The following is a 23,236-nucleotide window of genomic DNA, read 5'->3' as shown; positions in this document are numbered from 1 at the left end:
TTGCTGTTGTCGTTCATTTCATTTCTATCCCACTTTGCAGTTTCGGGAAGAAATCTCAAAGCGGATCACAATGCGTCAAATACTGTATTTTTTGCACCATAACACTCACTTTTTTCCTCCTAAAAAGTAAGGGAAAATGTCTGTGCGTGTTATGGAGGGAATGCCTACGGGTGGCATGCCTACGGATTTTCCTCCTCTAAAAACTACGTGCGAAAAATACGGTAAAACAATCCAGAATAAAACAAATGCAAGCTTCAAGGAAAGTATTTCAGAAAAGGGGCGTTTTGCTTTCTCCAGTCGCCAACCCGGCAACCAGAGATCTCCATGTGTTCGCAACTGGACATGCGCCTGGGGCCTGGCTGGTTGCTAACACAGCCTGGGAACTGTAGTTTTTTAAGGGAATTCTTAGAAGCCCTCTATTCCCCTCACAGCAGTTCTCAGAACTCCGATTGCTAAACCATTCGGGGAACTGTAGCTCTGAGAGGGGAAATATGGGTTTCCTAACAACTCTTGGCACCCTTCCCAAGATCCCAAGAATCTTGAGGGGAGGAAGCCATGACTGCTTCTTTGCCACCCAAAAGCCACAAAATGGAGGGTCACATGTTTCCTTTGTTTTATACACCCTTGCAGTGCGGTCCTAAGGGTGCCCACAGCACAGGGCACAGCGGGGCACCACAGGTGAATGCCAAAATATTGGTGTGTGGGGAGGGAGAGGCAATCACCCCACCCCCAAAAGCCACACATCCACGCTACACTGCCTTTGCACACGTCCTCGAATACCAGGGAATTATAGCGCCCGCTCCCATCTGCCTCGCACGCAATCGCTGTGAACTGATATGTGTATATGTATGAATATTAATTTGGCAATTTAGGCTAAGCCGAAAGGAGCAGCGAGTTTCCTGGGAAGGAGAGGGAACCATGCAAGCTCTCTCCTTTCACATACACACCCTCTCTGCCCCACCCGTGCCCACAGCCGTGCCCTGAAGAACAAGGCCATGGGGTGCAATAATCTGTAGCAGCGGGGGGGGGTGGACCTGTGGCACCCGACATTTGGAGGGCCACAGATTCCTGACCCCATCTTATATATCCCAGCCAATCAGGGAACCCATACCAAATGCATTTACAGAGGACGAGGAAGCAGGGATGAGGAACAAGCATGTTGGACTCCAACTCCCATCAGCCCCTGGCAGCACGGCCAATGGTGGAGGAACATGGGAGATGGAGTCCAGAAACATCCGCAAGCCCTTTAGTTCCCCCGCCCTGGCACTCCACCGCCCAGCCATTGACACCTCTCATGCCAGGGATGACTCTGCACGCTAACGATAAGGAACAGCAACCCGGATCGGAGTTCGAATCCTCCCACTTGGTGTGTCAGAGGTGGAACGAGAAAAAACAACCCGGGGGAGATGGCAACTAGAGGTTCGTCTAAAAAGTGTAAAGGCTAAAAATTAAGACAGAGTGATCGTGGGAGCCCCTGGGGGGCAGTCCAAAGGCAGAAAGTCCTCCTTACCCCCCCAAACCCCCCCCCCTGGGCTCTCCAGTTCTTACCCCATCCGGTGCCCATGTGGCTGGTGGAAGAGCAGCTGAAGAGTCAGGAGGGTTGTGGCAAGAGTGCCCGGCACAGCGGCAAGGCCTGACCCACTTCTGCTTCCGACTTGTCACCTGCTCTCTCCCCCCACCCCACACCACCCGCCACCCCGGGGAGGGGAACTTCGCCAAGTCATACCAACAGTTGCCGGGGAGGATACCCTCTTTCTTTGCGCACAGAGGCAAGCGCCCCCTCAAATATCAGCTAGCAAACGGGGTTCTCCCCCTTGCCTTTCCATCGCCTCCTTCAGCCGGGCACCGGGCACCAGCGCAGTGGCACAAGCTGGCAACCGGTACTTTTTTTCTTTGCCAAGTCGTCTTGGCACTGGTGCCAGGGGCAGGGCGGGGGGGGGGTGTGTGTGTGTAGCACCAGCAGCACGCAAACTGTTTGGTGCTCCCAAGGAAGCCGCAGGAAAAATAAAAGGAAAGGTTGGTGGGCGAACCCTCCTGGCCCTCCCTCGGCTCGGCTGTGCCAACCGGTTGGCACCGCGCCCGGCTCGTCGCAGGTTTCCCCCTGCCAAGCCCGGCTCCTGTTACAGGCCTCGCCTGGGGTACGGCAGCCAGGCCGGGGATGTGTGCCACGCAGCGTTGCCATGGAGCGCGGAGGAGCTCAGGGGCAGCGTCGTCCCCCACCCTGGGGCGGCGAGGGAGGGGGGCACCTCCAGCAGAGAACAGGGCGCGGCACACGCAGGGAGATTTCTCCGTGGTTTCATCAGCCGCCCCCTGAGGAGGCTGGCTGCTGCGGCAGCCCGGGCTCCCACGGCAACCAGGCCACGTTTGGCGCAGCCGGCCCAACTAGACCACGGCTCCGAAACCAGGAGCAGGAAGGAGAGCATGAGCCAGGCCGGAGAGCGGGCGGCCGTTGTGGCTGACCCTGTTGCACCACTGACTGTCCCCCGGGCCTCCGAAACCCCGACGACCTCCTTGCCTGGCATTTGGGGTCACCAGCAACACCCCCCCCCACACACACACTTTTAACAGATAGAAAAAGCAAAACTTTCAAAAATAACAGGCAATACATTCATCTCTACCGCTGAAATTCGGCCCGACAAAGATAATTTCAACCTTATCCAAATCTCTTTGGATATCCTTCCATAACTTTTCATAATTGTCTTTCTACAATTTCAGTCATATTTACACCCAGATACTTCACCTTTTTCGAGAAAAAGCAAAACTTTCAGGAAGGACATGGGTTGGTGGGGAGAGGGAGGCTGCACCTGTTGAATTTCTGCCCAGGCCTCAGGAGCGAGAAGCAGGAAAGGAGTCCCCAAAGACTCAACCCACGAGACCACCCAGCCAAGCGAAAAGCAGGGCCAGAAATAGGCCAAAGTGTAACCCCCCCCACCTCCCACAACCCAGAGCTTTTCCTTCTTATTAGAAAAAAAATATTAAGTGAGTCTTAAGCAGTGATGCAGCTGCAAAACTCGGTTTCAACACAGCTGTTTCAAAACCATGCTTAGTTGACACCCACTCTTTATCAGAGAATAAAGGAAGGGAACTCAGCGCATGCTCCGAGGTTCATTTTAAAATCTGCATTTCCACCAACGACTTAATGCATGCAAATGAACTGAGGACTTTACAGCAAAATACCCTGCAAGTGATCTGGTGGCAACAGAATATTCTCATATATTGGTGGCAATTTCATCTGCTTAGTTGTGTTTATAGGCGCACATCTTCACACACGAACAGGCTGGTGGCTGAGGCAAATAAGTATCTGATACTCCGCACATGCTCAGAGGAAAGGCTAACCAGCCAGCACAAAACACCATCATCACAAAAAAGCTAGTGACATTCAGTTACGTTTTTCTCACAAGCACCCACTGAAATTAATGAGCCTTAATCACGCATATCACTTTTAACGGACAAAGCATAGCTGAATACCACCCAGCGTTCCGTCATTCTAATTTAATTTAATTTTTGTAATGTTTTAAACCATTGTCGTTAATCGGTCTTCTCAATCATTTAACTGCTTTTGTAAACCGTTTTGAGGCTTTTTCTTTTTTTAAAAAAACCATCGAGCGGTGCACAGATCTTACCAAACAAACAAACAAAACAAAACTGAGAAGGGGGAGTTAAAACCAAAGAGGTGCCGGGGGGGGGCTCAGTTTAATTTTGGGATACCTTAATCTGAGCATTTACCTTCTCAGTCGCCCTCACGTCCTTGCCTGCTATTTATTGCTCTTCTCCATACACACACACACACACCAACCGACAATCCACTTTGTTGCCTCACAAGCCCCCCCCTTCCCCCACCTCCAGCACATGAGGAGGACACCTGGGGACATGGCGCAGGTGTATTCTTAGCTGCCTCCCCACCTTGCTCACCCTTGCGCTGCCGGTTCAGAGCCCTCGGGGAGGTGGGTTGGCGCAAACAGGCGGGTGAGGCTGACTCGCCTCGCAGGCTGCCTCCGGGAACCATCATCTTTCCTCCTCTGGCACGCAGGTGGGCAAAGAACTGTGTGTCCACCTTTACACACAAGAAGAGCTGACGATCCATACTCCCGTGCCAGATGGGCGGGGTACAAATAATAAATTATTATTATTATTATTATTATTATTACTTCAGCAGCCATGGTTGCCTCCCCCAAAGAATCCTGGGAAACCGTAGCTTGCTAAGGGGGCTGGAAGTCATTCAGTCACTGGGCTACAGTTCCCAGAGTTCCCTGGGAAGGGAGATTGCTTGTTAATCCTGGGAACTGTAGTTTGCTTGGGGGGCAGAGAGTTGTTCGGCGACCCCTCTTCTTTGCCCTCACAGAGCTACAATTCTCAGAGCTCTCGGGGAAGCGGGATTGGCTGTCAATCCTAGAAACTGTGGTTCTCACCTTCACAAAGCTACAATTCCCTTGACGGTTCCCAGGATCCTTTGGGGCAGGGGGGGAGAGGGGCATAAGAGTGCTTTAAATGTATGGTATGGACGTGACCCACATCCCGACTGGGGCAGTGAGTGTTGTGTGGGTGCGGAGGACAGAACGCAGAGACGGAACGGCTGGTTATGGGGTTGCATCCAAGTTTAATCATACCCAGGGTAAGGCACAGCAAAACGAATGGACATGATTAACATTGAGCCAGTGGGTCTACTTTGAGTATAAATTAGTTGGATACGGCTCACCACTTGTTCTCTGGTTTTCTGGGCAGTGTCCAACTGAAGCATTTAGAACAATTAAGAGCATTCTATTTGTGAAACAAGAATCACAATATATATACTTAGACAAGATAATATAAACATAGAAGTCAAAATCCGAGTGATAAAATAATCTAGCTTGGGGAGGGACCTCCCAGTCGGCATAAGAAGCAAAGACTTATAGGAACATAGCAAACGGCCTTTGGTACATCCAGTTCTGTACACCAGGGTTTTCCAAACTTGGATCTCCCACTATTTTTTTTAGACTACAATTCCCATCGCCCCTGACCACTGGTCCTGCTAGCTGGGGGTGATGGGAGTTGTAGTCCAAAAACAGCTGGGGAGCCAAGTGTGGAAAACACTGGTAGCAGTGGAGACGCCAAAGAACTGAACCCAATACCTTCTCTGTGCAAAGTAGACACACTACCACTGAGCTATCCATATTTCAATGATGTTTTAAAAAGTAGTAAGATGTTGTGATAAGGGAGAAGAGAACGTCGGATCCACACACACACACACACACACACACACACAACTGTCAAAGACCCCACAAAATTCTGATGCCACACAGGCAAGATCACACCCTGTGTTAAGTCTCCAGGAATAACCACCACTTCCAATTTCTGGGTTCCCAGTTGCTAATCTGGGTCATTAACCAGACTCACCAGCCTAGGAGAGACTGCCAGTCAACAAAAAGGACATTTCTACACTGGAACATAAAAGCTTATATTCATCAGTCATATCAATCAGACCCGTTTGGCCATCTGGACCGTCTATATTATTCTGTACGCTGAAATAAGACGGATGGAATAGTTTTATTGTCAAGGGGCAGAGGATGGTGTCTCTTTCTTGTGGGCTGTATTTGCAAGAAACCAAAGTGGGAAAGGGCTGTTTTCAAGGATCAACTCTGTCAGGCTCGGAAACCACCACAGCTATGACGGGAGATTCCTTAGTTTAAAATACGTAACTAAGGAATCTTCCATAGTCATATCACGATCGATTTGAAAGTTTTACTGGGTGAGCCATTAAAAATATATATGTACTTGAAAATAAAATAAAATATTTATTTGATTCAAATTATCATGCTTGCCTTTCTTTTTCTCCCCGTCCTTGTAACTCTCACTCGTCGACTTTGATGTTAAGCAGACTTCCTAAAAGTAAGAAGTATTTAACATGTGTGAAGCACTTTCTTTGTAGTGCTACCAATAATATTGCTTTTTTTTACCGTCTGGACTATAAGCTGCATTTCATTCCACTGAAAGCGGAGGAGGGATGGAAGGAAGCTCCCCCTTTGTCCTAACTTTACAAACTTGGACACTGCGGAGGTTGGGGAGAGCTGAAAGGTCAGGCAAAATCCCGAGCAAAACTCCCACCCCAAGAATCAAGGCTCCCAATAAGAACAGAAGAGGAAGCCGGCTGCTGGATCAGACATAATGGCCTATCAAGTCCAGGATTCTGTTCTCACAGCGGCCAAACAGTTGCCTGTAGGAAACTCGCAGGCTGATGCCAGACTTGCCAAGGTGAGCACACCTATAGACACAGCCCTGTAAGGGAGGGAAGGGTAATCAGTGGGGCTGGGTGTAACTTGGAGGGCAGAGTCCAACTAGTAAAGTTGGCCCAAAGGGAAAAGGGAAGAAAAAGAAATCACCCACTCAATTCTTACCAACATAGCACCCAAGCAAAACAGGCACCTTAAGAATCATACCCTTTGGATTCCAAAGGGCACTTTTGCATTTGAGACAAGGCCCGCTTTCAGTGCCCGTGTGCCAAGCGGGTAAAACAGCTTTCTGTTGACTTGCCATCCATTCCCTGCTTGAGGGTGGTACGAGAGTGGGAAGCGGGGATGCACATGGGATGAGATCCCAGTTGGGCCCCTCCCTCCCTGGCAGCGCCGAAGCCACAGATGCCACCCCTGCTTCTTCTTGCACAAAAGAATGGCAGGGTCTTAGCTTCAGTGGGTAAGGTATTTGGGGTCTGCCCTACAGAAGCAAGGAATCCAGCAGCAGTAGCAAGGTAAGACACAAGCCTGACAGCAACTCAAGCTAACAAGGAAGCTCTCGTCTTAATAAAGTCCCTCCCCAGGTTACAGTCCAGCAAACTGGGCACTAGTGGGGCACTGCCCGCTCTCCTCCAACCATGCCCACCTGCCCTTAGCACCATCCCCAGCTCATACGAGGACGACGGCAAGCCACGGTCACGTCTCACCCCTATTCAAACCTAACAGCTCCAACAATTAAAACCGGCTCCACCATTATTTGAATGACGCCTTTTTGGCGGGCACACGCTGCCCACCCCTGGCAAGGAGTCAATACCTGCCTGTCTGGACAAGAAGATTTTGTGACAGGGGGTGCGGGTGGCATATGATGGAAAAAAATTACACACACAAACATGCCCACCGTTTATGCCAGGGCAGTGCCAACCCACGGCACAGAGAGGGCAAAGGACAAACAGTGGAGAGGATCCCTACCTCTCCGATGTCGCCAAGGCCCAGACCTGGCACCAGCCACGTTGCCAGGAAACCTTTGCGAACCAAGCACCCCCTAAGTCCATCCTTCAATGCGCTGAACGTCTACAAGCTTAGAAATTGGTAAAAATAGCCCCCCAAGCTGGGAATCTTCAAACTCAAGAAGGAAGTGGGGGGGAGTAACCAGGGAACCTGTCAAAGGAGGGACAGAGTTCATCCACTCTCAAAAAACCCTGGAATGGTGGAGTAACCCCCCCCCCAAAGAGGGGAACACCCCCCTCCCAGAAACATAACTCTCGATCCACAGAAACAAATACCCATACAAACAATTGGCTCCAATCATTGGTATGGAGCCAGGGAGAGAATAAACGGGCGTGAATTCCAAAAGATTGCCCTCCCCCCCGGACAAAATCAGGTTTTAAAAAACTGGGATAGGGAAACGGCGCACGCCTGCCCAGATCTTATCCCCGACGTGCCTTTTTGCGTCCTAACATCACCTCTTATTGGGAAGGGGGGAGGGGGGAGAGAAGGGAAGTGGGGAAAGCAGGTGATGGGGGGGGGGTAGTGGGGAGGATTTGAGGAGGGGGAGAGGAAAAAGAGCCATAAGGAAATTCCCACCCAGCCACCCCACGCAGCTTGCTATGTGGGGCTCGATTTCTGCTCTCGGGGTCCCCCGCGTGTGCGTTTAAATCTCCGGGAAGCAGAGGGGAAGTTTCGAAGAAGAAATGAGGGGGGGGGGTGAATTTCCAAATTTCTGGTGAGGGTCAGTTTTGGGACCCAGAACCCCCATCTACAGAGGATCGGCGCCCCGCCGCGGAGGATCGGACTCACCCCAATATTTCCCCTTCCCGGCCGGGTTTCTCGGGACGCTCCGCGGACACTTTTCAATAGATACCGAGATCTCTCTTGCGCGCGTGCCTGCGCTGGCCGGTGTCGGCGGCGGAGTGTCGCGCACGATCCCCTCCGCCTCTCTGCGCCCCCTCCCGGCTCACCTGTCCTGGCCACGCCCCCGGCTCACCTGTCCTTCCTCCCCCGCCCCCCCTCCAGCTTAGCAACCCAGCTGCGCCAGGCGACCTTAGCCTCCCGCAACCCGGAAAAGGAGGCCAGCCCTCCCCGGCTCTCTCTCTCTCTCCAACCCCCACCCCCGACATTGCGCGCCCGTGTACCCCCCCCCACACCCCACCTGGGCCAAGCCCCGCCCCCACCTGCGCCAAGCCCCGCCCCCGAGCCTCCCGGCGCCCCGCCTTCTCCGCACCTGGCTCGCGCAGTTCCACTCGCCATCTCATCCTCTCGCGTCCTATTTTTTTTTTCCTCCTCTTCCCAAGGCAGCGGGGACGATCCCGCCTGCGCCGCCTCGCCATTGGAGGGAGCGGGCGATCCCTCGCCTCCCACTGGCGGGACCCGCCGCCCTTCATCCCTCCGCACCCGCCTCCTAAGCGCCTGGGTGGGTTGGGTGAGGGGAGAGAGGGTTATTCCAGGTCGTCAAAGCTGGCGGCCATCAGATCCCTTTCTCTCCTCCCCCCCCCTCTTTATCCGCCGGACGCCTGGGTTCTTTGCAAAGGCTTTCCACCACCCCCCCTCCTCCTCCCCTTTGCTGGGAATTTTTGCAAGGGTTAACGGGCTTCTTGCAAACTTGGGGTGAGGGGGGGACTGGAGATCCGGCCTGGGTACGGTTTTTTTTTTTGGGGGGGCGTCATTTCGGTCACTTGAGGAGAGTCCTAGGAACAGCTGAATCATCCGAGGCTGCGGAAGAGAAGTTTGCAAGCGGAAAGGATGATTTAATCCTCAGGCGTTGGGGCAGGGGAAAGTGGGGGGGGGGGAGACACGGCTTCCCACTTGGGGGGGAGGATTGGTCACCCCCTTCTCCTCTTCCTCCTCCCCCCCCCCGCGCCGCAGCGCTTGGCCTGGATGATGCAGCCCGCAGCGAAGCCATCTGGCTCTGGATCAGCCCCAAGCGCGCACACGCCCTAAGCACCATCTACAGGCCACGTGGAGGCCCACCGCTCCCTCCTCCTGTTGTATTTATGCAGCCGTTCCTTTGGGGCAATATCCTGGCCTGGCCTTCGGAAAGGCTCTCCAGAGCTGCTGCTTGCAAATCAATAATAATGAAATAACCCTGTGCGCAGCTTGCTGCTTTTTAGAAAGGCATGGCACGAAAGGAAAAAGGGAGGGGAAGGGCAGAGGGGAACAAGCGAGCTCGCAGGCCCTGGATTCCTCCTGCGAGAATGTGAATAAGCGGCCTCTACGGAGCCCCCTCAACCTGGCGAGATTAGGCGGTGCCAGCATTGGCATGCGTAGCCGGACCGTTGGAACTGGAGGGGCTGGTTTTGCTTTCAAAGTCCAAAAGGCTACATTTCTGCTTCAAGGGACTTAGGGCTCGTCTGCACTACAAAGCACTCTGATGCCGCTTTTGAAAGTGTGGCTTCCCCCCCAAGGGATCCTGGGAACTGTAAAGGTTGCTGGGAATTTTGTGGAGACTTCTGTTCTCCTCGCAGGGCTGCAATTCCTGGAGATCCTGGGGAAAAGGAAAGAGGGGGTCTCCTAACAACTCTCAGCACCCCTAACTAACTACAGCTCCCTGGGTTCTTTGGGGGAAGGCGTGACTGTTTACAGTGGCGCTGTGGGTTAAACCACAGAGCCTAGAACTTGCCGATCAGAAGGTCAGCGGTTCGAATCCCCGCGATGGGGTGAGCTCCTGTTGCTCAGTCCCTGCTCCTGCCAACCTAGCAGTTCGAAAGCACCTCAAAGTGCAAGTAGATAAATAAGTACCGCTCCAGCGGGAAGGTAAACGGTGTTTCCGTGCATTGCTCTGGTTCGGCAGAAGCGGCTTAGTCATGCCACATGACCCAGAAGCTGTACGCCGGCTCCCTCGGCCAGTAAAGCGAGATGAGCACCACAACCACAGAGTCGGTGACGGCTGGACCTAATGGTCAGGGGTCCCTTTACCTTTAACTGCGTCATATGAATTATCGTGCAGATAGGGACTCTGTTGAGATATTTTGAAAATGCTATTTTGCTCAGAGTCTGATCTGCATTCTCTGGGTACCTGTTCTCAACCTGTGGGTCCCCAGATGATGTTGGACTACAACTCCCATTATCCCTGAGCTCTAGCCTTGCTAGCTAGGGGTGATGGGAGTTGTAGTTCAACAACATCTGGGGACTCACAGGTTGAGAAAGGCTATAATTACATGGTTAACAACTGGGCAGCAGAACTCCTGCCATTGGGCCTGTGAAGGGTTAAAGAAGGGTCAGGGGAAGCTGGTCAGGATCATCCAATTGGAATCTGGAGTCCTGCATGCGACACAGGAGTTTGAGAAGGGAGTGGGAACTTGTAAGCACCAAAGTGACCTCCCAGGAGTGGGCAGGGTGTATGGGGGTCCTGGGCTGCCCCGATGACAAGACCCCCTTCTTAGCATCGCTGATGTGGCCCAGAGGAAAGCAGAGCAAGACGTTTGGCTCCAGCTTGGCTGCCGGAATTGCCAAAAGGAGACGTACCAGGCGCCACCCAACCGTCTTAGGGGCTCCACTCTGGATTTGTGTAATGTTTACTCTTCAACCTTTTCTTTTCCCAAAGATATCCCACAAGGTGGTTGACAATGGAGGGAGTGGGGCAAGGGGGGGATACAGTGGTACCTTGGGTTACATACACTTCAGGTTACATACACTTCAAGTTGCAGACTCCGCTAACCCAGAAATAGTACCTCGGGTTAAGAACTTTGCTTCAGGATGAGAACAGAAATCGCACAGCAGCAGCAGGAGGCCCCATTAGCTAAAGTGGTGCTTCAGGTTAAGAACAGTTTCAGGTTAAGTACGGACCTCCGGAACGAATTAAGTACGTAACCAGAAGTACCACTGTATCTGGTGGATCCCTCCACTAGAAGCAAAATGAGATTGGGTTCCTTGTGTTTTGGGATCGAAGGGATTCCTGAGACACCAAAGCCTGGAAGATTGGCAGCACATAGTTGAGAATAGGATCTCTGGATTCTTACCTTTCTGTGGACCCTGAACACACTGCAAATGTGTTTTGAATTAACGGATCCACAATGATTTTCAAGAAATTGCAGAACTGGGGGTGGGGGGTAAGAGAGAGAGGCACATGGAAAGGCGGTCATATCCAGAAACCACCTTCAAGATTTGCCTGCTGCAGTGGTACCTCGGGTTACAGACACTTCAGGTTACAGACGCTTCAGATTACAGACTACACTGACCAAGAAATAGTACCTCAGGTTAAGAACTTTGCTTCTTGAAAATACTGAAGTGTTGGATTTAGAAGGTTTTAACAATGTATTCGGATGGCATGCATATTTGTGGTATGATAAGGTAAAAGCACATAAAGCATTTAAAAACCATATTGTTAGAAAAGCATTGTTTAATGTTTGGATAAGATATAAGGATTTGTTAGGGGGGGGAAACCCAAGATGGTTGTCACCAATGGAAGCGAAGGCACAGAAAAAACTCAATATGGAGGCCAAATGGCCGAAATATTGGGAAATTCTGGAACAAGATGGAGAGAGAATAAAATTGCAGAGCTTTGAAAAATTGAAAAACAAAGTGCGAGATTGGCTCCATCAAATAATGGAGGCATACAAATTGGACAAAAAAGTTGGTTTTCAGGTGGAAAAATCAAAATTGGAAACAGAATTGTTAGATCCAAAAACTAAGAATTTGTCAAGAATGTATAACTTGCTGTTGAAATGGAACACTCAGGAAGAAACGGTGAAATCAGCTATGATTAAATGGGCACAAGATGTTGGACATAACATAATGATGGCTGACTGGGAATGGTTATGGACCACAGGTATGAAATTCACGGCATGTAATGCCTTAAGAGAAAATTTAATGAAAATGATTTATAGGTGGTACATGACACCAGTTAAGCTTCAAAAAATCTACCATTTGCCCGATAATAAATGTTGGAAATGTAATGAGACTGAAGGTACATTCTTTCACCTTTGGTGGACGTGCCCAAGGATTAAGGCATTCTGGGAGATGATTTATAATGAAATGAAAAAGGTATTTAAAAATACCTTCCTTAAGAAACCAGAGGCCTTTCTCCTGGGCATGGTCGGCCAATTGGTGTTAAAGAAGGAAAGAACTTTTTTTATGTATGCAACAACAGCAGCAAGAATACTCATCGCGAAATATTGGAAGACACGAGATTTACCCACCAGGGAAGAATGGCAGATGAAGTTGATGGACTACATGGAATTGGCGGAAATGACTGGCAGAATCCGAGACCAGGGAGAAGAGTCGGTGGAAGAAGACTGGAAAAAGTTTAAAGACTATTTACAGAAATATTGTAAAATTAATGAATGTTAGAAAGATGTTGGAATGAAGTTATATGGCTTTAGTAGAAATGTTATAAGGAATTAAGTATAAATAGATTACTAGAGCATTAAAGGGAAAAATAAGGTTAGAATGTATTAAGACAATTATAGGATAGAAAACAGAGGAAGATGGAAAGGAATTGCTGAAATAATTAATAGAAGTGGAATACAAAAGGGGAGGTGTGAGGAAGTCGTGGAAATTAGTGAAAGAAAGATAAGATATTGAAATTGGACTGTGTTTTAAATGGGTTTTGTTTTGTTAGGGTTGTATGTTAGTGTTTTGTAGTTGTTGTTTTTTATATTGTATTGTATGTTTTTTTCTTTTTTGGTTTTTTGTAGTGTTGTGTTCAATTTGTTGGAAAACTAATAAATATTATTATACAAAAAAAAGAACTTTGCTTCAGGGTGAGAACAGAAATTGTGCTCTGGCGGCGCAGCAGCAGCAGGAGGCCCCATTAGCTAAAGTGGTCTTCAGGTTAAGAACAGTTTCAGGTTAAGAACGGACCTCCAGAACGAATTAAGTACTTAACCCGAGGTACCACTGTATATGATTCTAGAGTGCAAGGCAATGGGATCCTGGGAACTGTAGTTTGTTAAAGGGTGCTGGGACCTGTTCTGTGAAGGGTGAACTACAGTTCCCAGATCCTTTCAGGGGAAGCCATGTGCATGAAATGTGCGTCGGCAGCCGTTTATATTATGCAATATGAAATAAGCCCAGGCACCAGAGTGCAAGGCTTGCTTTGACTGAACCACGGACCCTGCCCCACCGTTGGTTGTGGGGTGCAGATGGGGGGCAGGCAGTTTGATCCAGCAATGTGCCCAGGCTCGGGGATCCATGCAAAGGAAACTCCATGCTGGGCAGGGTGGTGTTGACTCCTTTATCCCTGCTCAACGCCCCCCCCCCCACTTGCAGGTAACTGGGTGGGGTCACACACACAGGCCCAACCTGTTTGGCTGCCGCCTGACGGGCGGGAGAAGAGCTCACCGTGTTCCTCCTCGCTTCACACTCACCTGGCCTCACCTGAACAGACCCTCCCGCCCCACCCAGTGCGCAGCCAGGAGCTTTGTCCTCCCCCTATGGAAAAATTCCTGGCTTCCCAATCCTGTTCCCTTCCTTCTCAGCCTGAGTCAGAAACACGCAGGAGAGCTTTTTGAGCTGAGCTGGGCGGAAAGCTTGGAGGAAGCTCACAGACCCCTTGCCAAGGCAAACAGGTCCCTTTGCACAGACATTATCTCACTGAAGCGGCTGAGCCCAAGGCCCATAGCAGTGGGGGAGAGCAGGGACGCAGGATCTGGGCCCAGCGAGTCTCGGGTGCGTGCCGAAGGATCGCCAAAGCCCAGCCCCGGCGGTTGCTTTCCCCCCCGAAGCGCACACACTTTTCAGGATTGCAGCCCAGGCCGTTTTGTTCTGTTGCTCTGGCATGGTGTAACCAAAGCAGCTCTCTGCCCCGAGGAGCTTACAATCTGTGTTGCGAACGGAGAGAAAGGGAGAGGAGCTTGCGATGGCTGTGCACTCTGCCTTCATGGAATCATCAGAGTCGGAAGAACGGATGCGTGCGTTTCCCTGCATACAATTCCCTTCCTGAAATTTGGCAGGGGCAGAGTAAATTTCAGTGCAGAAATGGACACATGCAGAGGGCGCGTTTCAAAAGGGACAGATTAAAGTACTTACATAGCAGTAAGGAGCCCTGGGCATGCTTCTGAGCATGTACAGAGTGCATTTCAGTACGGACAGGTTAAGGTGTCCCCTGAGCACATGCAGAGTGTTGTTCGGGTAAGGAGAGGTGCAAGTTCTCCTGAGCATGTACAGTGTGTTTCAGTGGGTGCAAGTCACGACCATATACCACCCTGAACCTTAAGATCCTCCTGGGAGGCTCCGATCTGAGTGCCCCCAGCTGGATGAAGTGAGGCTGGTGAGAACCAGAGAAGGGGGCCTTTTCAGGAGTGGCTCCCTGGTGCAGGGGAGGGGGGGTTTCTTCCCAGGGGCTTTTCTCCAGAACCATCTTTGTGATACTTTCAGATTTCTCTGTTTACCCAGCCCTTTCCATAAATGATGTCATCAGGGTCTATCCCTGCACTTTAACTTTGGAGTCTGCCTGCACGCAGGAATCTTTTGCCTAACGTGGGGCTTGAACTCTGAGATCAAGAGTTTACTGACAGAGCTATCCATCGTGAACCATCTCTAAGTTTGTTTTGTATCTCTAGAACTTTTGGCTCAATGGCTTTATGTCTTATTTTCCCTTTATTTGGCAAATATTTGAGGTTTTTTGTTCTGCTTCCTTTTTCTTTACTTTACTTATTTATTGTACGCCACCCAGCCCGAGCTTAAGAGAATGCACTCTGCACATGCCCAAAGCCATGTTTATTTATTTATTCACAACACGTTTATGCTTCCACTGACCTGGGAGAGAACAGGTTTCAAATGCCCACTCAGCCTTGAAGCTCTCTGCGTGTGACCTTGAGCCAGTTGCTCATTCTCAGTCAAAGCTTCCTCACAGGGTTGTTGTGGAGGGAAAAGAACTACCCGCACCTTGAGTTTATTGGAGGAAATATTTTATAATAGTAATAATTATTATAAATATATACTACGTGGAGGTGATCACAGTATTCTGCCCCGACTCTCTGAGAATTACTGAGTCCTAGGCACACTAGATTTCAAGCTGATTTTACATATGAAAGTGTTTTTAATTGTTGGGTTGTTGTTTTTAAATTGTTATAATTGTTTTTAATATATGAAATGGCATAATTGTTTTGATGGCTGTTTTTATTGTGAGACCACTTGGAGATGTTTTACGGTAAGTGATTCACGAATGGAATGAATGAATGAATATCTTGAGTTATTTGAATTTTCTGTCTGTATACGTTCTGCCTGTTGTCTTTGTCCATGGAGTTTTCTTGGCAGGGATACTGGAGTGGCTTGCCGGTTCCTGCTCCAGGTGGATCACGTTTGGTCAAAACTCTCCACTATGACCTGTCCATCTTGGGTGGCCCTGCCCGGCATAGCTCATAGCTTCTCTGAGTTATTCAAGCCCCTTCGCCACGGCAAGGCAGTGATCCATGAAGGGCCAACAAAGGTCCGTATAGTTCAAGCTATGGTTTTCCCAGTAGTGCTGTATGCAAGTGAGAGCTGGACCACAAAGAAGGCTGATCGCCAAGAATGGATGCTTTTGAATTCTGGTGCTGGAGGAGACTCTTGAGAGTCCCATGGACTGCAAGAAGATCAAACCGATCCATTCTGAAGGAAATCAGCCCTGAGTGCTCACTGGAAGGACAGATCCTGAAGCCGAGGCTCCAATACTTTGGCCACCTCATGAGAAGAGAAGACTCCCTGGAAAAGACCCTGATGTGGGGAAAGATTGAGGGCACAAGGAGAATCGGATGACAGAGGACGAGATGGTTGGACAGTGTTCTCGAAGCTACCAGCATGAGTTTGACCAAACTGCGGGAGGCAGTGGAAGACAGGAGTGCCTGGCGTGCTCTGGTCCAGGGGATCACGAAGAGTCGGACACAACTAAACAACTAAACAACAACAACATATGTTCTGCCTGCACACCGTAAATTGAAAGGGGAAGAAGTGGTAGACGTGCCTTCCTTGGAGGTTTTTAGCAAAGGTTGAATAGCAACCTGTCATGGATGCTTTAGCTGAGATCCCTGCATTGCAGGGGGTTGGACTAGATGACCCTCAGGGTCCCCTCCAACTCTTCCATGACCAAATTCCATGATCCTATGGTTCGAACAGCCTTGGGGGATGAGAGCAAAGGCCCATCTTCTCCAGCCTCTTGTTCTGATCGTGGTCATTCAGAGTCCTCCGGGGAGGTCCACAGCCAAGGCTCGAGGACACTGTGACTCATAAGGAGACCCCAGCTGGATCAGCCAAAGGCATAGCTGTCAACCGTCCCTTATTCGGCGGGAAACTCCCTTATCCCAGCGCCGTGTCCCGCTGCTGCCCCTTATTGATGATGTCCCTTAAATTTCCTGGGGTTCATGCTCGCACAGCTCGAGAGGGAAGCAGCGGCTCGGGGTCCTCTGCCGTGAGAGAGAGCGCGCGCTGGTGCCATTGTCCTGGTGCGAGGAGTTCCATCGGCCCTTCCCTGCCTGAGAGACAGGGGGGAGGGAGGGAGAGAGACTCTCACCCACGCCGCCCGTGAGCCCGGAGGCGGCAACGGTGGTGGCAGCTAAGGAGGCGGCCTGCGGGAGGAGGAAGAGTAGGGGATGGGGAGGGACGCAGAAGGGTGGCGCTTCACCGGGTGCTGCGGCGCCGCAACCGCCTCATGCCGGATTGACAGCATCTGTCAGTCCTATCAATGTATGTAACTCTTTACAATAGCAAAATCCCTTATTTTGGCTGCTGATCCCTTATTTTCGAGGCTGCTGGTCCCTTATTTTCAAATCTGTAAGTTGACAGCTATGGCCAAAGTCCCACCTAGTCCAGCACCCTCAGCTTGAGGTGCCCAGCCAGATGCCCCCGATGGGAAGCCCCCAACTGCAGCAACGCCTTCCTTCCCCCCCCCTTCTGATTCCCAGTTCGCTGCCTCCGACAGCGGAGGGAGGCCTTGAAGCCGGCGACTCCCCTTTATGGCGTGCACTGATTTGAAAAACCCCACACGGCAGGAGGCAAACTCTGTGGCTGAAGGGACCTAGCGTCTCTCGCTCTAGGGGGGCGTCCGCCTCGGGTGGAGGGGAAGCTTTCCTGTGTCAACCACTTCAGAGGGGCCGAGGAAAGAACGGCGGGCTCATGAGAGGCATGAAAGGCAAGCCACACTCGGAGGCGTACGTAAACCACCCTGCGCCCCCAGAAACCGACCCTGCCGCCTGATTTCTAATTTTAGGCCCTGTCGGAGAGGAACAGATCCTGTAATGGGGAGATAGAGTGGGAGCCTCTGCGCTTTTTATACATTCACCTCTTCCTCCTCCGGCCCAGATTTTTGATGGTGTTATAGAAAAAATTGGGGTTGGCTTTGACAGCCTTAACTCCCCATCAAGGGACTTTTCGGTCCCCTAAGTCCATTGTCGGTTGGAGAAGAATGGATGGAGGCAGGATCCAGCAAAAGCAAGGGAGATCTTTATTTCCCTGTTGTAACAGAACCCCCTCTGCTCCTTGCAAGGAGGCAAGAGACTCAGAACAAAGGTGTACAAGAACCTTTAAAGACTTCAGAAATTGCCAAACCCCTTAGCCGAAGACCACCCGTACATCACAGAAAGAGGTGGTTTACAACAGAAATTTGAGAGTGTGGCTTCTCTCCTGTCTGCCAAGATACCTGATAAAGGCATTAGCTGGCCAGTCTCGGGCGTTCTTTTGAGATGGTAAATAACTTTAGTTCATGAATCCAGGTCACAGGCCTACACAAAACACACCCTTAAGACAGGATTTGTAGGGCTTGTAAGTGAAAGAACTACTAGGGAAAGTATCTCCCATATTTCCCCCTCTATCAAGGAAATGTTTTAGAGTCAAGATGGCTTCAGGATTTGCTCTCCTGTAAGACTGGGACGCGGGTGGCGCTGTGGGTAAAACTTGCCGATCGCATGGTCGGCGGTTCGAATCCCCGCGGCGGGGTGAGCTCCCGTCTTTCGGTCCCAGCTCCTGCCCACCTAGCAGTTCGAAAGCACCCCTAAGTGCAAGTAGATAAATAGGGACCGCTTTATAGCGGGAAGGTAAACGGCGTTTCCGTGCGCTGCGCTGGTGCTGGCTCACTAGAGCAGCTTTGTCACGCTGGCCACGTGACCCGGAAGTGTCTGCGGACAGCGCTGCCCCCCGGCCTCTTAAGTGAGATGGGCGCACAACCCTAGAGTCGGACACGACTGGCCCGTACGGGCAGGGGTACCTTTACCTTTACAGGTAAGACTAGGAGAGGCCGCTGGCTGAACGTGCTGGAGAGATGCTGCCAGTCAGTGTAGACAATATTGTGGCGCTCAGGGCCTGCTTGTGGGCTTGCCGCAGGCATGTGGCCGGCTACTGTGAAAACAAGACGCTGGATTAACTAGATAGGTCACTGGCTTGATTCAGTATTATGCTTGTATCTCTCAGGGCCACACTTAACAGGGGTCCAAACCTGCCACAACACTCCCTTTACCCGACAGTAGAGCCGGCTACCTCTGCCGGGTGGTGGCGGGGAGACTCCTGCCGTTGGAAGGAAACATAAAGGGGTAGCTCAGTCAGTGGAGCACGAGATTCTTTAATTTCAGGGTTGTGGGTTCGAGATTCCGCCATTGCAAGGGGCTAGATGACCCTCTGCAGTTCCTCGAGTCTTTCTCAGGTGTAGGCAAACTGCAGCCCTCCAGATGTTTGGGACTACAACTCCCATCACCCCTAGCTAACAGGATCAGTGGTCAGGGGTGATGGGAATTGTAGTCCGAAACATCTGGAGGGCCAGAGTTTGTCCATGCCTGCTCTTTCTCATCTTCCCTCGGCTACCAGATGTCTGGGGATCCCAGCTTCTGCCCCGGGCCCCCCTCCAGCAGTCAGATGACAACACAAAGAAGTTTATTCTGGCTCGCTCTCTTCCTCCTCCTCCACCCCCACCCTCTGTTTTCCTTTAAATCTTTCGGTTTCTCTGAAGACTCGAGAATCACGCTGCGGGTTGTGGGTGGGCAAAGTGGGTGGGGGGGAGGTTGGGAAGCGTCAGGGAGGAAGCCGTCACTTCCCCCGTCATGCGCAGCCGTCTAGGAACATGAAAGGCCACAGAATGGCTCATATCACAGCCACAGCCGCACAGCAGGGTAATTTTAGATTCCGGGCTTCGTGGTCTCCCAGGCGGGGAATGGGTTGCTCTTCAGATCAGGGAGGGGAATCTGTTTCAACCCCAAGGGCCACATTCCCCTCTGGGCAAGCTTCTGGGGGCCGCCTGGCTACGGGATCTGGCCTTTAAGCTTTGCACGAGAGCTGTAAGGAAGCGCAGCTGCTCCCATTGCAGATCTCTGGCCCTTCCCCTAAAGCGGAAGTAAGATTCTAGTCCTCATGGGCCCATATTAAAGACCTGGCTATAACAGGAAGCTGCCTTAGGAAGGCTGCACTTAGTATTTGTCTACAGTTCAGGGGACTAAAGGGCTAAGGGGTAAACCCTACAAAAGTGGAGTCCCTAAGACAGTTGGGTAGCAACTTCCAGCACCTCCTGCAGCCAAGCTGGTGCCAAACGTCTTGCTCTGCTTGGACCCCTGAGATCAGGGGCTGGTGGTCTTGTCATCTGGGCAGCCCAGCACCTCCATCCAAACTGCCCAGGATTGAGCCCCGGGGAGGTCACTTCCATAAAGCCTTGAGCCATGGTGGAGCTTCCAACTCCAGGGGCAGTCTATCTCCAAATGCCAGACACTGAGGAACAATTGACAGGAGAGGGCTGTTGCCTTCTGGCCCCGCTTGGGAGGCACCTCCATTTTGCTCTGATTTTAACTCTTCGCTTGCACTCATGCCTGAGCATTGGTTTTTTAAAAAAGTGCTATTTTATTGCGAAGCGATAAACCAGGGCTTAGGAAACCTGTGCGCCACCCTCCCCTCCCAAAATAAAGTTGTCGTGGGAACTGTAGTTCACCCTTCACAGTGCTAAGATTCCCAGCACCATCAACAAACTATGGGTCCCAGGATTCTTCGTGAGCTTTAAATGTATGGGGTGCACTGAGCTGTATTGTTAAAAGCAGGTGTGGGGAAGCTTTGGCCCTCCAGGTGGTGCTGGACTACAACTCCCATCAGCTCCAGCCAGCATTGGTCAGCGGTCGGGGATGATGGGATTTGGAGTCCAACCACACTTGAGGGTGCCGGTGCGGGTTCCCCATCCGTGTGTGTGTGTGTTTTTTTTAAGCTAACCTATGGGTGGCGCTGCGGGTTAAACCACAGAGCCTAGGGCTTGCCGATCAGAAGGTCGGCGGTTCGAATCCCCGCGGTGGGGTGAGCTCCCGTTGCTCGGTCCCTGCTCCTGCCAACCTAGCAGTTCGAAAGCATGAAGTGCAAGTAGATAAATAGGTACCGCTGCGGCGGGAAGGTAAACGGCGTTCCCGTGCCCTGCTCTGGTACGCCAGAAGCGGCTTAGTCATGCTGGACACATGACCCGGAAGCTGTACGCCAGCTCCCTCGGCCAATAAAGCGAGATGAGCGCCGCAACCTCAGAGTCGGCCACGACTGGACCTAATGGTCAGGGGTCCCTTTACCTTTACTAAACATCACAATATTCTGATATATTACAATGCCTGCAAGCAGATGGAGATGGCCCGTTGCATCTCCTCTGGGTCAAAGCTAAACCTGTTGTGCTCCTACCTGCCTGGCAACTGTATGGGCATAGGAGCCAGGCCAGGAAAGAGGGACTGGCAACCATCTTTTGGGGGAAAGGTCTATAGCTCTGTGTGCGAAAGGTCCCAGGTTCAATCCCTAGCACCTCCAGGTAGGGCTGATAGGTAGAACCCCTGGAGAGCTGCTGCCAGTCTGTGTAGACAATACTGAGCTACAAAGACTCTGGATAAGGCAGCTTTCTGTGTTCCTATACAGTACATGGGCCCTGAAAAATATTTAGGAAACGTTTGATGCAGCTGGGGACACACTGCCCCCTGCTGGCAGTCACAGAGACGCCACTTTGAGTACACTGATTTCAAAGAATGGGAGAGAGGTTCCCTGCGAAGATGTGGGGGGGCTCAGCAGCCCACCTCCCTCTCCCTTGGCATGCAGCCTTGCTGACTTTCTTCCTCCCCGTTTCCAGAGGGGCTGGATCTGAATGCATTTGCGGCATTGCAGCGGGGGGAGAATTCATTTTGCACATGCGCAGAGAAGCCCTCTCAAGCACATCTCTCCACAATTGCTGCAAAAGCGGCACTCTTCCTACCTTCCTTTGTGCCACTCTGCACGCACTCAGAAGTACTCTTGTCGCAAGCATCCATTCCCTGGGAAATGTATACCCTGCCTTCCAGCTTCGCTGAGGGAAGCAGCTGGGGGGGGTATCTTGACAAAGGGACCCTCCAAAGGCCAGAAAGGTGTGGTCAACTTGGTAATAATGACCGTGAGCTCCTAGGCAGAGAATGTACTCAGGGTCACTTAACCTTATGTCTGCCCACCTGACCTCCTAATTTGCACCTGGATGCAATTGGTCCAATTCAGGGTTCCATTTTTTTTTTTTTGAGACATTGGGGGGGAGAGATGGGGGGGTCGGGTGGCCATGTTTCTATTTTGCTTAATGTATGTAGGGTTTGGTGTCAGCGTTGCTCGTGCTGTTCATTTGTGTTCCTTTGGTGGTAAGAGAGGTTGGGGTTGACTAGGGTGTGGTGGTTTGTTTGTGATTGGCTGTGGTGATCTTTGTTTTCGTGTGTGAGTGAGGTGGGTGGGTGTTTTGGATCAGGTTAGCCATATTGATTTGTATGCTGCTGGTGGATTATTGTCGCTGTCTTGTTGGGCTGTGTATGTGATAAAGGGGTAAAGGCGTCTTCTTCTGTTTGTCCCTGTGTCAGTTTCAGTTTATTGGTTAATTTTTCTAGTAGGGCTGTTTCCCATACTATTTAGTACCATTGGTCCATACTTACTCCTGACAGGTCTCTCCAGTGTCTGGTTATGGTGTTTCTGGCTGCTGAAAGTAGGTGGGTTATGAGTTCTTTGTGGTGTAAATGGGCATCGTTGTCTTGGAATATGTTTAGTAGGGCCAATTCTGGGGTGATGTCTAATACTTGCTTAGTTATTTTACATATTTCTCGTATGGCTGTTGTCCAGAATAGTTGGATTTTGGGGCACTTCCACCACATGTGGAGGTATGTGCAGAAGGTCCCAGGTTTGATCCCCAACATCTCCAGAAATCATGCCTGGAGCCTGGGAGAACCCCTGCCAGTCAGTGTAGACACTATGGAACTAGATGGACCCAATGGTCTGGCTTGGTATGTCAGCTTCCTATGATCTTCTTTAAACTAGCTGTACATTTTGAATCATGAGGACTAGAATCTTGCAAGCAGAGGCATCTGCAGATAGAGCTTGGAGAGGCTTCTGCCCGTCTGTGTTGACAATACTGAGCTAGATGAACCCCATGACCTTGCTCAGTATTAGGCACCTTCCTATGTCCCTATAGAACACTCGTTCTGCACTGCTAAGAAATCAAAACTTCTATAGTGAGGATTCACTGGCACTTTGGAACTCCCTGCCGATTGACACCAATTGCACCTTCGCTGCACTCTTTCTGGCGCCTGCTAAAAACCTGCAGTTAGCAAAGCCCGCCTATATTTGTAGAAGGTTAATCTGGTTTCATGGGACACGGGTGGCGCTGTGGGTTAAACCACAGAGCCTAGGACTTGCCGATCAGAAGGTCGGTGGTTCGAATCCCCGCGACGAGGTGAACTCCCGTTGCTTGGTCCCTGTTCCTGCCAACCTAGCAGTTCGAAAGCATGAAGTGCAAGTAGATAAATAGGTACCGCTCCAGCGGGAAGGTAAACGGCGTTCCCGTGCGCTGCTCTGGTATGCCAGAAGCGGCTACTCATGCTGGCCACATGACCCGGAAGCGGTACGCCAGCCCCCTCAGCCAATAAAGTGAGATGAGCGCCGCAACCCCAGAGTCGGCCACGACTGGACCTAATGGTCAGGGGTCCCTTTACCTTTACTTTTTAATCTGGTTTTCCGTTTATCGTTGGTTTTAATTAATCCTTTGAACGCTGTAAAGAGCTGCTGTTGGTAGATAGCTCCGTTGCTGAGAGCATGGTGCTGATGATGCCAAAGTTGCAGGTTTGATCCCTGTGTGGGATAGCTCCATTGCAAGGATTCCCCCCCCCCAAACTATGATTCTGAAA

General features: G+C 51.0%; 1 protein-coding gene across 4 annotated transcripts in view; it reads right to left on the bottom strand.

Annotated features, from left to right (window-relative positions):
- ZBTB7B (zinc finger and BTB domain containing 7B) overlaps nucleotides 1-23,236 on the bottom strand; it is a 330,604-nt gene that overhangs the window by 47,523 nt on the left and 259,845 nt on the right. Inside the window, exon 1 of one of the 4 annotated variants that reach the window (XM_082202270.1) lies at nucleotides 8,428-8,550. The exons of 1 other annotated variant lie outside the window; for it this stretch is intronic. In XM_082202270.1, the coding sequence (XP_082058396.1) occupies nucleotides 8,428-8,533 (106 nt within the window). In that variant the 5' untranslated portion in view covers nucleotides 8,534-8,550. Of the gene's footprint in view, nucleotides 1-1,548; nucleotides 1,678-8,003; nucleotides 8,157-8,427; nucleotides 8,551-23,236 lie in introns of those variants that run through there. 2 more of the 4 variants (XM_082202273.1, XM_082202272.1) reach the window with 2 other exon arrangements.

The sequence above is a fragment of the Podarcis vaucheri genome (genome assembly GCF_965113315.1).
Source record: "Podarcis vaucheri genome assembly, chromosome: 16".
Lineage (NCBI taxonomy): Eukaryota > Metazoa > Chordata > Lepidosauria > Squamata > Lacertidae > Podarcis > Podarcis vaucheri.
Note: the sequence above shows the minus strand (reverse complement) of the source record. Positions and strands in the feature narration are given on the sequence as shown.